This window comes from Ascaphus truei, chromosome 1 (assembly GCF_040206685.1).
Source record: "Ascaphus truei isolate aAscTru1 chromosome 1, aAscTru1.hap1, whole genome shotgun sequence".
Taxonomy (NCBI): Eukaryota; Metazoa; Chordata; class Amphibia; order Anura; family Ascaphidae; genus Ascaphus; species Ascaphus truei.
The window spans coordinates 84,903,293-84,920,015 of record NC_134483.1 but is presented as its reverse complement, the minus strand read 5'-3'; the positions used below and the strand labels follow the sequence as shown (position 1 = coordinate 84,920,015).

The 16,723-nt window shown below is 46.6% G+C and overlaps 1 protein-coding gene across 1 annotated transcript in view; it reads left to right on the top strand.

Annotated features, from left to right (window-relative positions):
• JMY (junction mediating and regulatory protein, p53 cofactor) overlaps positions 1-16,723 on the top strand; it is an 82,403-nt gene that overhangs the window by 49,024 nt on the left and 16,656 nt on the right. The window contains exons 4-6 of the mRNA XM_075590855.1: positions 7,352-7,521; positions 8,627-8,792; positions 15,740-15,927. Of these exons, the coding sequence (XP_075446970.1) occupies positions 7,352-7,521; positions 8,627-8,792; positions 15,740-15,927 (524 nt within the window). The remainder of the gene's footprint in view (positions 1-7,351; positions 7,522-8,626; positions 8,793-15,739; positions 15,928-16,723) is intronic.

Genomic DNA, 16,723 nt, shown 5'->3' with positions numbered 1-16,723 from the left:
CTCTATCAGTGCTCTCTGCAAGGTTGCGCAACAACACGGCGGCGCCCTGTACTTACGGGCCGCCGCAGAACCTACCACACTCCCTCCGAGCCACAAGAGGTTCCTAACACACCCTTACATTCTCCCCCTTGCAGAATCCAACGTCCCCGCTTGGGCTATACCTTCGTAACTATACACAGAACGTTATATAATAAAAAAATTAACGCAACACAGTACATCTTATCGCTCTATATCAAATTGCACATTTCATTGAACATTACCGCTACAGACTGCACTCTGCGGCGAGCCCACTGCTGAGCCTCATAATGGAGTGCCCCGAATTGATCATAAGCCATCCTCATTGGAGGTTGACCAGTCCTTTGGCTTCTACGAAGTTGCTCTTTGGCTACCTCCTCGGGAGAATAGCAAATCTCATTTGGCATTTCCAACTCTGCCCTTGAGGGGCTTGATAGGTTTACAAAGTCTCTTTGTTGCACAAAGCACGGGCTCTGCGGGTCTAGCAGCTGGCTCACTGGAGTCAGCGTCTCTGTCGTTGGACCAAGGGGCTCTTTATCCGTAGCTCCTTCGGGAGATGCCCCCGCGGTCGGAAGGCTCCTTTGAGAGGTTCCCTCCATAGGATTCTCAGAGGTGGCATTTATTACAGTCTCTAGGCCATCCTCTGTACTTTCAGTTCCTCCATCAATTGAAATTGTGGGCACTTCTGATTCGTTGTCCCCTTCTTGAGGTATGGGAAGCAGATGGTTCCTATGCCACACCTTTACCCGGCCTTCAGAGTCCTTGATACGATAGACCGGGAGGCCAGGCATCTGTGATTCCACTTCATACACCCCATCCCTCCACCGGTCTGCCAGTTTTGCTTTCCGTGGATGCCCAGATTACAAAGAAGGACTGCGTCTCCCGGACGAATGTCTTTATGTCGCACCTTGTGGTCATAGCGCCTTTTATTACTCGCATTCAGTTGTGCCGCCGCCTTCTCAGCCAATTTATAGGCCTGCTGCAAACTGTCTTGCAACCTTTGCACATATCGAAAGTGCGTCCGGTTAGATACCCCATCGGTAGATATCCGAAGTCGCACATCCACGGGCAGCCTAGCTTCTCTCCCAAACATCAAAAAGTACGGGGTGTACCTTGTAGACTCGTGTCGAGTACAGTTATAGGCATGCACCAACGTCTCCACATGCTTGCTCCACTCAGTCTTCTGAGAGCCTTTTAATGTCCCCAGCATGTCAAGTAGTGTTCGGTTGAACCGTTCGGGCATAGCATCCCCTTCTGGGTGGTACGGAGTAGTCCGTGACTTAGCTATATTTAACAACTTCAGCAGTTCTCTGATGAGAGTACTCTCGAAATCCCTGCCTTGATCAGAGTGGAGTCGGTTCAGTAATCCATAATGGATGAAATATTTTTCCCACAATACTCTAGCACTGTCACCGCCCGTTGATCTTTGGTGGGGAACGCTTGGGTGTATCTGGTATAGTGATCGGTAATCACCAGTATGTTGCAGATACCCCGGGTGTCTGGCTCGATACACAAGAAATCCATGCACACCAAATCCACGGGGCCGGAGCTTTTCAAATGAGCCATGGGGGCCGCCCGAGTGGGAAGTGTCTTCCTCTGTATGCAGCGGGTACACTGTCGGCAATGCAGCTCCACTGACTCCCTCATTTTTGGCCAATAGAACCGGTCCCGAAGTAACCCGAACGTTTTGTCAACGCCCAGATGGCCATGATTATTGTGTAGCGCCTGTAGGACCATATTTCTCAGACTGTTAGGCAAGAATAGTTGTCGCCGGTCGGGGTGATTGTGGTATTTAATGACCCGGTACAGGAGGCAATTGTCCAGTTCGAACTTCCCGAACTCATTCAACAATAGTTTCACCAGTTCTCTGGGGGCTTGCTTAAGAATAGAGGGGTTGTCTTGCTGCAGAGCTTAGCGAGCTAGTTCCACCACTGGGTCTTGGATCTGGTGTTGCACCAATTCTTTCCAGGAAATGATTTTATCTTCTGTAATGTTCATTCCTTCCCGACCTTGGTAGGCCCGGGGAATAGCTCGGGATTGACACCCTAATGAGTCAGCTACTCTTAGCTCCGAGAACGCCACCTGGTCGTTGACCACTGCTGCTAGTAAACATAGAGCACGTATGCAAGGCCCCGGAATTTCCTCCCATACCTCCTCAAACGCAGTGGGTTGAAGCCCCGGCCACCGTGACAGAGCATCGGCCCCTATGTTAGTGGGCCCTGGTTTATACTTAAGGTTGAACCGATAATTGGCCAGCGCCGCCAACCACCGGTGACCTGTCGCGTCCAATTTGGCGGACGTGTTGATGTAAGTCATTGGGTTATTATCTGTCCTGACTTCAAACTGTACCCCATACAAGTAATAGTGTAGCTTATCCACTACAGCCCATTTGAGGGCTAGAAACTCCAACTTGTGGACAGGATAGTTCTGTTCGCTTGGAGTCAAGCTTCGACTCGCATACGCCACTGGGCGGAGCCCTGTGTCATGTTTCTGGTGCAACACTGCTCCCAGGCCACTGAAGCTGGCATCCACGTGTAGAACGTATTCTCGGTCGGGGTCGGCATAGGCCAGCACTGGGGCCTGCGTTAGGCTGGTTTTCAATTTCAAGAACGCTTGCTCACAAGCAGAGGTCCATTTCTCTCCAAATGGCGTTTGTGCTGTGGTGGTTTTCCTGCCGGTGTCCTCAGGACAGATTTTTAAGAGATTGTTCAGGAGTTTAGCTTTGCTTGAGTAGCCCTCCACAAATCGCCGGTAGTAGCCGCAGAACCCCAGGAAGGATCGAAGTTCTTGGACGTTGTTAGGCCGGGGCCAATTCACCACGGCCTCTATCTTCCCTGGGTCGGTGGATATCCCTTCAGCTGATACAATGTGACCCACGTATGTCACTGACGTGCGACAGAATTTGCACTTATCCAGGGACAGTTTAAGCCCCTCCTTTTGAAGTCGATCCAACACCTTCATCAGCCGCTCGTCATGCTCCTCTAGCGTCTTCCCGAACACTATAATGTCGTCCAGGTACACCAAGCTTTCTTGCGGGTTCATGTCTCCCAGGGTCTTCTCCATTAGCCTCTGAAAGGTGGCAGGAGCCCCGCATATCCCTTGCGGCATACGGGTGAACTGGTAGAACCCTAGCGGGCAGATGAAGGCCGTTCTCTCCTGATCTTCCAGATCCATGGGTACTTGATAATACCCCGACCTCAAATCTAGTACGCTGAACCATTTACTTCCCGTCAAGGCGTTCAAGATGTCCTCGATGCGTGGGAGGGTATACTGACCAGGTACAGTACGATTGTTCAAGGATTGTTCAAGGTCCTATAGTCCACGCAGAGACGTACGGTCCCATTCTTTTTGCGAACCACTACGATGGGTGAGGCATAGGGACTGCGTGATCCTTGAACGATACCAGCTTCCTCCATTTCGGCTTGTAATCTCCTCACCTCTTCCACGTCTCGAGGTGCTATGCGGCGAGAACTTTCCCGGAATGGTGCGGGGTCGCTCAATCGAATGGTGTGGCGGGCACTGCGACTACACCCTACATCCATATCACTTATGGAGAACACCCCCCGTCGTTCTTCCAGTTTGGTCTGCAGTCTTCCTCTCCAGCCCTCCGTCAAGGGCGAGTCTCCGAAGTCAAATGCCAACCTTGGGGTCACGGCATGGGCGGTGGCCACCGGGCGTTCACCTACAGTATTTTCCTCCGGGGTTACTGGATAGATTCGACCCAATGGTTGCCGGCGGTCAATGCACATGGTGTAGGGAGAAAGGTTCCGCACGTACACCTGGATTCGAGCCGGAATTTTTCCTGACCACTTCTTTATCGAGGCCAATTCTTCGTAGCCGAGCCGCTGGGCATCGCGGGTCGAGCTTTCCAAGGAGAACAGTTGATCCTCCAGGCGTCGGGCGGGATAATGACAGGCAGCGACCATCATTCTTCCTTCCCCGGGCGGAATCTTGGTTAACCCCCGCTCTTGGCTATACAGCATCCCATGCTCCTCTTCAGGAGAAATCTTACCGCAAACCTCTTGTAATACCGGACGAGCAGCTAGAGCCAGCAACGGTGATTCACCCGCTTCTTGCAGATACATGCGGAGCACAGCTTGTACAATGTCTGTGTTGGTCCCCATGATTATCGGGGCGCTGGGATGATCCTGGGGTTCCGGACACACTAAGGCCTCCACCTCCATGGGATGATGCTTGCCGGTGTTCAACTGGGGAATGTCCAGGCGTACCTTCACCACCCCGTCAATAGGGTAGTCTTCATGGCTCAACCCTCTCAATCGCAAGGAGTCAGCAGATAGTAGCAGCAACCGGTGCAAGTGTTGGTCGTAGAAGGGCCGATACAAGATGGTCACCTGGGACCCAGTATCCATCAGCGCCGAGGCGTAGATGCCTTCAATCACCACCTTGACGATGGCCACTGGCCCGATTCGACTACCCGTCGAGGGCGGGGCCGCTGCTTCGCCGGCAAGCGGGGTACACAGCATAGACTTGGCTGGTCGTGACACCGTTTTCCATAGGGAGGGGCAGCGCGCTCGAATGTGCCCCATTTTGCCGCAAGCATAGCACTGGAGATGACTGTGGTAGGCGTTGTCTCGGAAGGTCGGCGATGCTCGCCCCGACGCTGAGCACTCCCTGGTGGCCGCAGCTGCTTCAAGGTCCTCCTTTTCCGGGTTCGCATCCCCGGGCGCCTCAGCTTTAGCTTCCGACTTCTTGGCGTCTTTAGTCGCAACCACCGTCTTCTTTCCCGGGGTCAGGTCACGTCCCAGTAGCACAGTCTCATGTGCCTGGACCCGATCCATCAGGTCGCCGAACGCCAGTGCTTGCCCCGGCGTGAGACAGCCGCTGATGCGTACAGACACCGGGTGTAATGGGAGGAGTCCCCTCAGTAGCTGAGTGGTGCGCAGTCCGTCGGCATCCACCTTTTGCACCACTCCCTTTCTCACCAAGGTCCACAGGTCCAGATGCAACCGTCGAAGGAAGTCAGACACCATCTCTCCTTCTTTCTGGGCCACAGCATGGAACCTGGCCATTAGCGCAAAGGCATCCACAGGAACCCCATACACTTTGGTCAGGGAGTAGATGATGCCAGCGGCATCAGCATCCGGGTGGTCGTCCCGATAGCAGTGCACCATGTGGGACGCTGGCGGGCGCAGGCACTCAATTATGCGCTGCCTCCGGACGGCATCTGTGCATGACCATTCAGGAAGTACCTGTTCCGTGTAGTCCAGCCATTCCTCGAATCCGACTTCTCCCAGGGGAGTGGGTTTGTCCCCAGATAACACCTTCAGCTTTCGGTATTGGAAAGACTGCGTAGTGTGGTGAAAGGCTTCTGCAAGCACAGGGATGGAGGCGTTATCCGGCAAGCTACCCCCAGCAGGGGAATAGGCGTCTAGTCTCGACAGGCTGGTTCTGCTCAGTGCGGGCCTAATGGCCGAGGGGGTGAACGAAGTGCCTAGGCCCATGGCGGCGGGCCATCGGGGGGTCAAGCTGCTCGCAGGGGTACGGACAGGACTGGTTGTGACGGTACTTGACGGACCAGGATGGCCCCTCTGTGGGGTGGACGCAGCCAGGGGTTCGGCGGAGTCCACCGGTACTAACGGGCATTGGATGCCGGGGGCGTCGGGCAGAAGTAGTACTGGGGGCAGTGCATTGGGGCATATATCCCGGTCTGTAACGAACAGTATTTTACGCGAGTCTTGTTCCCCGTCATAATAGTGGTCTTGCACTCGGGCAGTCTCTAGGAGCGGAAGATTCCTGACTTAGTCTGTCACTGTACCCAGGGAGAGGGTGGCGGGCACATGTCCCACGGCAAGGGCACATGTCAGGGGGATTTCATGCCGCTGGGCCCACTTGCGCACCTCGGACTGCGAGGGCACAAACATGACGGAACGAGCAAAAATTGATCACAACGAGAGAGAAAAATCTTGGGCACCTCAGGTCTGAGCACTCAGCAGCGCCTCCAAATGTAGCCCTTTTTCTGACGCTTTAAAGAGACTACTGGTCACTGCACACACCTGCGGCTCCAGGAGATCTGAGAGTTCGCTAGCTGGGAGCCTGGGGTAACACTTAATTAGCGCAGCGCCTCCACTTAACCAGGATCCCCATCGCGTAAGATTCCCCTGGGCAAGAAACATACCAACACATGATTGCAACCAGTTTTACTGTAATGAACGATAACCTTAGCACTATAAATTGCAGTAACACATAACATACACACTTATACTATATGCTTATTCACTTATACCCTAACACAACTAACTAGTAATGTCCTTATAACCTTAGTGGCTCCGCCACACTCCTACAGAGTATTGTCCTTGAATAGTAGTGGCTCTGCCACGCTCACAATGAGTATGTCTCTGTCCCGTCACCGCGTGCCCCACACACCGTGTCCTTGTACTTAATAGAAAGGATTACTCCGTGTATTAGGCCTTTGGCCACTCACTAGTGTCCCCAAAGAGTTACGCCTAAGGCGGGATCAGCGCCTGTTGACCGGTGTTGGTGCACTTGTTGTAAATACCTGCCGGTCACGACGGTGACCGGTAACACTTCGAAAAGGATCAGATGAATCCTCTGCTTGTCTTTGATGTCCGCTGTGCAGCTGTCTGGTCCCAAACAGCTCACCACCAACTTGCTCAGCACACTTGTCCCTAGCTGTCTACACAGTAAGGTGACTGATCGCTACCACTATGGGCGTCCCTGCAGCACAGCAGCCTACTGTGACTCAGGGGTTCTCCTAAGGGCCTGCAGGGTAAAGCTAGCCTATGCAGGCGGGTCACGGACCCCCTGCACGCACACACCCTCCTCCTTTACCTTCCAGATCCCCTCTGCCTAGCGTGGTCTCTCCCCCACGCTTCCCTTTCCTCCTCCCGTAATCCTAGCCTTCTGATTGGCTCCGCAAGTCAGGTGACTGCCCCAGAGCTCATGGGAGTTGTAGTTCCTCAACGGAGCCTTTCCCTTACAGGCCCGTCGTTCGCGCGCTTCCATTGAGCATGCGCGACCTTTCCACTCTCGGTGCTCTCTGCAAGGTTGCGCAACAACATGGCGGCGCCCTGTACTACCGGGCCGCCACGGAACCTACCACACTCCCTCCGAGCCACAAGTGGTTCCTAACACACCCTTACACAATATTTCTGGCAATACAGTGAAAGGGGTTGTATAACATACAGGTAATTGTACATAATAGCATTTACATTCATAAGGAATCCCTGCCCTAAAGATCTTGGTCTTTTACCATCTACTTTGGGGCCAGACACAAGTGGGACTTGAACCTAGGGTCCCATACGCAGAGGCTCACATCCGCCTGTGTTTCTAATGTGTTTCTTTCTCTCACTGGTAGCTGTACTTGATCGGATACGAGCAGACCAGAAAAAGTTTGGGAAGGCAGCATGGACTGCTGCAGTGGAACGCATGGAGAAGCTTCAGTATGGCGTTTCCAAAGAAACCCTACAACTGATGCGAGCAAAAGAAATATGTCTGGAGCAAAAGAAACATGCACTAAAAGATAAGGTAACTGCTTGGTGGGTAGAGTAATTCTATATACTCCAAAGCAGCTGTTCTGTCCCTTTTTGTGGTTGAAAATCCCCATTGACTTCAGTGGGAATTTTTGGTCAAGAACATCCGCTTGGGAATTAACTAAATTATCACCATTGTCTCCTTTGACAGGCATCCCTAGATTTAAAGTATGGCACTCCAAACTATGGGGAGACCTACATTAAGAACCTTTTCTTTTTAAAAGTTTTAACTTGACCAATGTTTGATAACTTAGCATTTAAAGCTGTAGACCAAGCAATATTCTACATGTCGTTTTTTTTTAAAACTAATAATAATAAATAATAATAATAAATCGGTTATTTACTATGAGAAAATACTTGTAACATTTTTTTTAAACAACTCAATTACGTTTTAACGTATTATAATGTAACAGCATTTCTTGTTTCTATAGCAACCATTTACAAAGTCACATCCCCTTTCTGAAACAGGCACTGGAACACCCCTTTTTGAGCCCTGTGCTCTCTAGCAGTGCATCAATTGTATCTAGTGACTGCCTGGTCACATGATCTTCCTACAGAACTTTGCATCTTTGGTTCTCTTCTGCCTGACACTGCCATTTAGTGAACCCCTGAGCCAAACCTTCGCCAATCGATCACAGGAGAACGGATCGATCAGCAACTTAGCTAATTACTTATCATTGTGTGGATTGTATTGATGCACATATTAAAGAGAAACAGAAATGGAAAGAAAAAAAAACCGGCAGCTTGGACTGCTGCTTTAGGAATTGCTAATTATAGGTGCTTTTTATCTGCTGTACTACAGAGATGTTTTCTTGGTCTGCTTTGCTCCAGCTCAGAAAACATAATAGAGAAACACTTTGAAAACCTTGAGTTGCGACATTGTTGGCACCCCTTTCCAGGTCTGCATAGTATCATCAGGACCAATGCTTTTAGTATTCCTTATTCAAGGACACTACTTGTTTACTTAAATGTAAAATAGAAGTTTTGAAAAATATTCTCTCTAAGTGCAGCGAGGTAAACAAATGAAAAGAACAATGCTACCCTTATTTGGTAGGATTTTGTTAAATGTACTCAGCTAATCATGTTTTATGTCTTTTCAGATGCAGAGCTTGCAGGGTGGAACAGAAGCTATAGCAGTGCTAGACCAATTAGAAGCAGACTATTATGATCATCAGCTCCAGCTATACGAAGTTCAATTTGAGATTCTGAAGTGTGAAGAACTGCTTCTAATAGCTCAACTTGAAAGCATCAAAAGACAGATATCAGGTGCAGTCTGCATGTTATGCAAAGTCTGTTTAATCCACAAGGTGTGCGGAGCACTTGTTTTTTCAGTTCTGAAAAAAATGTGTCTATACATCTCCTCCCATGCAAATGGTGTTAACCTTCTGATTTAATACTGACCAACCTTAAAACTTGCCCCACAAATCAAGCATCCCAATAACCTGCACTCATGGCTATTGTCCCACACCCACAGTCCCTCCTACCACCCATTGTGACCAAGCACTGCCATCTATAGCATATATTCCCTCACCTGCTGTCTCTGCCTCTTCGGGGCAGGGATTTCATTTCCTATTGTCTGATTTTGCTGCACTTATTGTAATATTATAACTCCCTGTACTGTATTCTTTGTGAAGTGCTGAATTCACTTTTGGCGCTATATGATAATAGCATGTTCTTGTATAGCGCTGCTAGTTTTACGTAGCGCTTTACAGACATTTTGCACAGGTCCCTGCCCCGTAGAGCTTACAATCTATTTTTTGGTGCCTGAGGCACAGGGAGATAGTGAGTTGCCCAAGGTCACAAGCAGCCAGGTACCCCTGCTTCAAACTCAGTGCCAGTCAGTGCCTTTTACTCACTGAGCCACTCTTTCTCCCTATATAAATAAAGACATACAATACAATGTATAAATTACCTACAAATGTGCCACATTTTACATATACTTGGTATATTCTACAATTGTGATCACTTATAGAACAGCTATGGTACATATTTAATCGATGGGACAAAGGCAAATTGTTTACAATTTTGTTATGAGTTACATAATCAACAAAGTGTGAAAAATGGGCGCAGACCTATGTACAATGCTAGTGGTCTAATGTAATAGTTTTACATTTTGAACGGTCTTGAATGCAGTATAAATTGTTTTTAATCCACACCTTATAGTAAGAAATTAGTCACAACCAATTTAAAAGCAATTTTTGTCCGGGTGCAGTCAGCATCCCGTGCTGTAAATAGTATTGCGACATAGTTGACATAAACGTTCTCCCAGTGCTCTTATAAAAGTAAGGTTCAAGCAGGGGTGAACAAAAATATAAATTACTTAGGAGTTGGACAGAAACTTTAGGAGCCTGCGTTAAGTGACAGTGGAGCAATCGGTATACTGGTCCCACCTTCCCACAAGTCGGCAGTTTTTGTGTCTGACGCACAAACTGTGGCACTCGCGCACACACTAGGACAGACTTCCCCTTCACAGTGTTATAAGAGGGTGGGCAGAGTTTACGATTGCTCTCGCCCTCAGCTCTCGGGCGCTTAAGCTATCTGCTGGCATCTCTGAACCCCCCTTGCCCCAACACTCCACACTATGCAGCATGGCGGTGACTGATCTGTCAATCACTGCTGCGGCCGCAAAGCATGAAAGCTTGAGAGTGCGGTTACGGTTTGCGGTGCTAACTGACAAGTCAGTAAGGGCGCTCATCGGGCGCCTGGGGTTAAATTTTAGGCGCCCTGGACTTTTCCAACCGTGGTTCTGTCTGTTTAGATTACTCCTTTAGTTTTCTCCCTGTGGACTACCATGCTTTCTATACATACAGCACTGCTTTCCAACTCCTCCTCCTCCCCCCCGCCCCCCAGTACAGGTGGTTCTCGTTTTTCCAGCGGAATGCGTCCTGCTAATCACCGTCGGTTAAGGGACTGTCTGATTGCGGGTCCCATGTTAATCGGCGGCGGTGACCGTCTGATAAGCGGGTCCGGCGTCGGATAATGCGTCCAGTGGACTGCATTGTGCGGCATCGAATAAGGCATCCGTAGGAAATCGGGATGTTGGTAAGCGAGGACTCACTGTACCAAATATTTTTTTTGCTCATTGCACAGCAGAAAGAAAGCAATTCCCCTAGTGGCCATCAGAAGAAGGCACTTTACATTTCCTCTCAGACAGCTGCGTGTAGTTGTTAAGAACCTGCCCATGTATGACATCAAGCTAGTAGTTGTGTAGAACTATTTCTGTCACAAAGTATATTGATTATTTCGTATTCATTTCTGTATTTAAAGTTCTTTGATCATATGAAGAAAAAACAAGCAAAAAGCGACCAGAATCCACATATGAAATTCAAATGTTTTACTGATATTGAAGAAAAATAAATAAAATATGTATAAAAAAATAAATCAACAAGTAAGTAAACACTTTCTGCCGCAAGTGAATCGGAACATGTAGTTCAAAGTAACTTACTAGTAAAAGTTCCTAATAGAGAAGGCAGATGAAACAGAAGCAAAAGGGGTCTCCGTGTCTCCGGACTTTCCACTAATTTGTGGCTGATGGATTATTGAAAAGGTCCTGCATACCCCAAGGATCCACAGCTGCAACCTCTGGCACTAAGTGGGAATAAAAGCATCCGAGCAGAGGCTCCTCCATTCTTGATGTATATGCCAGTGTAGCTTGATCAAATGGCTGCAGTCATGTAGAACATCGGTGAAAGAAGGTGCAAGTCACATGTCTTAGCCAGCCAGGCTCCAATCCACAGATGTCCCAAGTAAAGGGACATCTGTGGATGTCTGGCATTACTGGATTTTACACCGTGTTTGCGCTGTTCCATAGAGGATATCTACCTCTAGTTCCTGCAATCACGGTTGATATTTGTTGTGCTGAAAGGATTCCAGAGGACTAGGAGGGACTAGCTATGGTCATTTGCTGACATACCAAGGCATCCTATCCCTGTCCAGTCAGCACCACTCATTTGGTCATTTGTGTCCACTCTACCCTGGATCATCGGGGTATGCAGGACCTTTTCCATGAACAATTAACAGTCACAAATTAGTGGAAAGTCCGGAGACACAGAGACCCCTTGCATCTGTTTCATCTGCCTTCTCTATAGGGAACTTTTACTAGTAAGGTACTTTGAACTACATGTTCTGATTCACTTGTGGCAGAAAGTGTCTCTGTGTGTGTGTGTGTGTGTGTGTGTATATATACATATACACACAAACATCACAGCTTGCACTCAGTGTACTGGTTCATATAGACAGGTGCTAGTCTCAAATAATAGAAATACAACATTACCATTCTCTCGTCCGGTAAAGAAAGACTGCACTCGGTTCCGTAATAATGAAAATCTGTATTGGGCATCTGAATAGAAAAGATAAATCACCCAATCCGACGTTTCGGTCCTGGAATAGGGATCTCACCCCATTGAGAGAGGTCCTATTCCAGGACCGAAACGTCGGATTGGGTGATTTATCCTTTCTATTCAGATGCCCAATTTCAGATTTTCATGATTACTGAACCGAGTCCATTTCTTTACCGGACGAGAGAATGGTAATGTTTTATATATATATATATATATATATATAAATATATATATATATATATATATATATATATATATATATATATATTATATTAATTATATTATATTATATCAGGACATAATAACAATCATCTGTTCCTTAGCAGGTCTTAAAATTAGGTAAATACTACCACAGATGAACAACAACACCTGACATGACATATTACACCGTGTCATGATTTATGTAACAAAAATAAAGCCAAAATGCATAAGCCATGTGGGAAAAACTATATATACCTTATTCAATAGCTTGTAGAATCACCTTTAGCAGCAATAACATGAAGTAATCGTTTTTTGCATGACTTTATCAGTCTCTCACATCGTTGTGGAGGAATTTTGGCCCACTCTTCTTTACAACGTTGCTTCAGTTCATTGAGGTTTGTGGGCATTTGTTTATGCACAGCTCTCTTAAGGTCCAGCCACAGCATTTCAATCGGGTTGAGGTCTGGACTTTGACTGGGCCATTGCAACACCTTGATTCTTTTCTTTTTCAGCCATTCTGTTGTAGATTTGCTGGTGTGCTTGGGATCATTGTCCTGTTGCATGACCCAATTTCGGCCAAGCTTTAGCTGTCGGACAAATGGCCTCACGGTTCCCAGGTCCTGTGGCTCCAAAACAAGCCTAAATCATCACCCCTCCACCACCGTGCTTGACAGTTTGTGCTGATATGCTGTGTTTGGTTTGCGCCAAACGTGGAGCTGTGCATTATGACCAAACATCTCCACTTTGGTCTTGTCTGTCCAAAGGACATTGTTCCAGAAGTCTTGTGGTTTGTTCAGATGCAACTTTGCAAACCTAAGCCGTGCTGCCATGTTCTTTTTAGAGAAGAGGCTTTCTCCTGGCAACCCTTCCAAACAAATCATACTTGTTCAGTCTTTTTCTAATTGTACTGTCATGAATTTTTTTAACATTTAACATGCTAACTGAGGCCTGTAGAGTCTGAGATGTAACTCTTGGGTTTTTTGCAATTTCTCTGAGCATTGCACGGTCAGACCTTGGGGTGAATTTGCTGGGACGTCCACTCCTGGGAAGATTGGCAACTGTCTTGAATGTTTTCCACTTTTGAATAATCTTTCTCACAGTAGAATGTTGGACTTTAAATTTTTGGAAATGGCCTTGATGGGCAGCAACAATTGCTTCTCTAAGATCATTGCTGATGTTTTTCCTCCTTGGCATTGTGTTAACACACACCTAAATGCTCCAGACCAGCAAACTGCTAAAACTTCGGCTTTTATAGAGGTGGTCACACTTGCTGATGATCAATTAATCAAGGGCATTTGATTAGCAGCATTTGTCTGCTACTTAGGCTAAGGCCCCGCTCCCAGAGTCAGCGCACCTGCGCTGCTGACAGGCGGTGCGCTGAGATACACAGACCGCGATCTGCGGTCTGTAGGGAGCGGGAGCCGGAGCTGGAGGTGGGCGGGAGGTGGGAGGTTTGATCGGGAGGTGGGCGGGAGGTGGGAGGTTTGACAGGGAGGGGGGGCGTGGCTTGAGCGGAGGGACCCGCTACTCTCCCCCCCCCCTCCCTCCACGGACTCGGGCTGGAGCTGGAAGGTAAGTTTAAACACACACACGCAGGCACTCATTCATACACGCGCACACGCACACACGCGCACACACACACACACACACACAGGCAGGCACTCACGCACTCATACACACACACACGCGCGCACACACAGGCAGGCACTCACGCACTCATACACACACACACACACAGACAGAGGCAGGCACTCGGGCACATACACACACAGACAGGCACGCACTCAGACACACACACAGAGAAAGGCACTCACCTGCTTTCACTCCACACTCCTCCCCGCTCCCCGAAGCCTCTCCTCCTCCCGCAGCCTCCCCTCCCCATTGTCTCACAGCCACACACGTCACGCGTCAAAGCTAGAAAACACCATTCTCTGGTGTCTCCAGCGGCTGACGCGCTACAGCGTGTAGTGCTCTGTGCAGCCAGTGGGGACCGGGACCGGCTCGCGAGGATTCCCCTGCTGGTGGGGAACTCGCGACCCGCCGCCCGCGCCAACGAGCGCAGCGGGACCGAGGCCTTAGCATCTTAATTCCTATGGAAGCAGTAAGGGTGTACTTAGTTTTTCACACACAGCTTCTCCATTTTGGCTTTATTTTTATTAAATAAATCATGACAGTGTAATATGTCATGTGTTGTTGTTCATCTGAGGCTGTATTTACCTAATTTTAAGACCTGCTAAAGAACAGATGATTGTTATTATGTCCTGACATGTAAAACCATAGAATTCAAAGAGGGTGTACTTTCTTTTTCACACAACTGTATGTGTATAAGTTTTTATTTTTTTATTTCGTTTTTTCAATATTGGTAAAACATTTGAATTTCATTTGTGGATTCTGGGCGCTTTTTTTGCTTATTTTTTTCTGGTCTGTCTGTTGTAAAAAGCAACATATGAATCCAGGAGACTACTTAGAATTCCACATCTGTGTTCCTCCTTGACTCTATTCCACTTTATATCCCGTCTACATTTTACACTTGATCACTGGAATCTCGCATATATATTCCATTTTTTTTTTTGTATTGTTATTTTGCATTTTCTCACCCTGGGTATATCTTGTATGTTTATTTTATCACTTAATACTGTTTTGAGTCAAATACATTTAATATATTTCTATCTACACATGCACATAAACTATATGTAAAGATATTCAGCAACATAATTTTTTTTTATTGATTCACTTTATTGTTGATTTAATTGGTCCACTTATAATGTATTAGCGCACTTCACCTGTATTCTAAAGTTCTTCGATCTGTCTGGGCACAAAGTATGCTATAGGTTTCACAACAGCCGAAATTGAGGTTTCTGCTTTATTGTGAAGCCTTTTTTTGTTGTGCTTTGAACTCTGCTTGAAGAACTTAAATCTGCTTTTGAATGCTTCTCCCGTAAGATTCTCAGTGGGGTTAATTGCTAAAGACTCCCAACTGCAAAACTGGGACAGGACCAGTGCCAAAGAATTACACCACATTTATCAAAGGAAATAATCACATTGCTTTCATTTAGATTCCTTATCTTTAAAACAAAAAATGATGCACTCGTTTTCTCTTAGTTTTTCAGCCGGGAGACTTTAGTAAATAGAGCTCTTAATGTTGAGGATCTGTTTTATAAGATGAGCTCCCCCTCCATGAACCTTCCAGACTCCATGCTTTTTACCATTTTGTTCTGTTATGTCTGCTTGCTACAGAAAAACAAACAATTCTTCTCAAACTATTTATTCTTCAATATACCATCATGTCTACATAATCCTACTGCACTTTGCCTTTCACATAGAACAGTTTGCCTAAGTTTAAAGCAGCAGTTCTACCTAGCGAACACCTGTTTTTTTTTTTTTTTTTTTTTTAACTGGTCATTCGGAGCTGAACTGCATTATTTTAAGCTCTCGGCACCCACAGCTTCCTGAGAAACTTACATACTGGTGAAGTTACCTGAATTACTTTTTGGTTTGTAAAGGGGATTTAATAAATTGCCATCCAGTAGAAAGTCAATTCCTTGGTTCCGCCTGTTTGGGGTATTAATCTTTCTACGTGCATTATTTAAAATATCTATTAGACATGTATTGCATAGTTTGTTTTATTAATATGTGCTTGATTTTAACTCTCCGACTGTTCTTGATTTCTAGAGAAAACAGATGATGTGGTTTATTATGACACGTATGATAGTATTGAGGCAATGCTTGCAACTGAAGATATGGCAGCATCTATCCATTTACAGAGGGAAGAACTGCAAAAGCTCCATCTGAAAGTGCGTCAGCTGGAAGCAAAGCGTGGCCGCATTTCAGCCAAGAAAGCCTACCTCAGAACTAAAAAGGTACAATTGCCATTCATGTTGTTTTTAGCAGCTTACTTTAGAAGTTGCATTATTGTCTGGCCATTAGATGTAAAATAGCATGTAACTTTGTAAACATGCGTCCAGAGCTCTTAATTGTTTATTGGAGCCACTAACCTTTCTGTGGGTCTTGGCTCATAAAATAGAAGAATCTTTAGTAGTGCAGAGAAGTATTACATATTCAATGTTCATGCAACACAACACATTTTTGGAGTGGGCATATATTCATAGATCGTTGCTTTAACATTTACTGTGCTGGAAGAGCTTGCCTTGTACTGCTCTACTGGACATTTCTGGCTCATACAGCTTTGAAGCCCTCTAAAGCTTTCAAAATGTCAACATCTGTGGCCTCTCCAGTGTTGAAATAGTTAAAAGTCGAAGAGTATAAATACAGTAGTTTGATAACCTGTTGCATGTATATGTGAAGTCATTGACATATTCAGTGCAGGAACAAAGTGAATTGCACTGTAGTATTTCACTAATGTACTATACTGATAAGCGAATTACATGACCTTTTCCATTGGAACAGGTTACAGTGCATTATGAATTTTTGTGTTTGTTACTAAACCCTCAGAGTTCTATTTTTAATCTGTAAGTCAACAGAACATTCATTTTGTAAATCAAACTTTTGTATGTACTGTACAGTACTAGTAAGGAAAATGCTCCATGAATTCAAATCATAAGTTACCGTGGTGAGTCTTATCGGTAAAACATACAATTGTGGTCTTTTCTTTTAGTGAGGCTAGTGATGTATAATGTCTATTTTCTTTCCTATCTG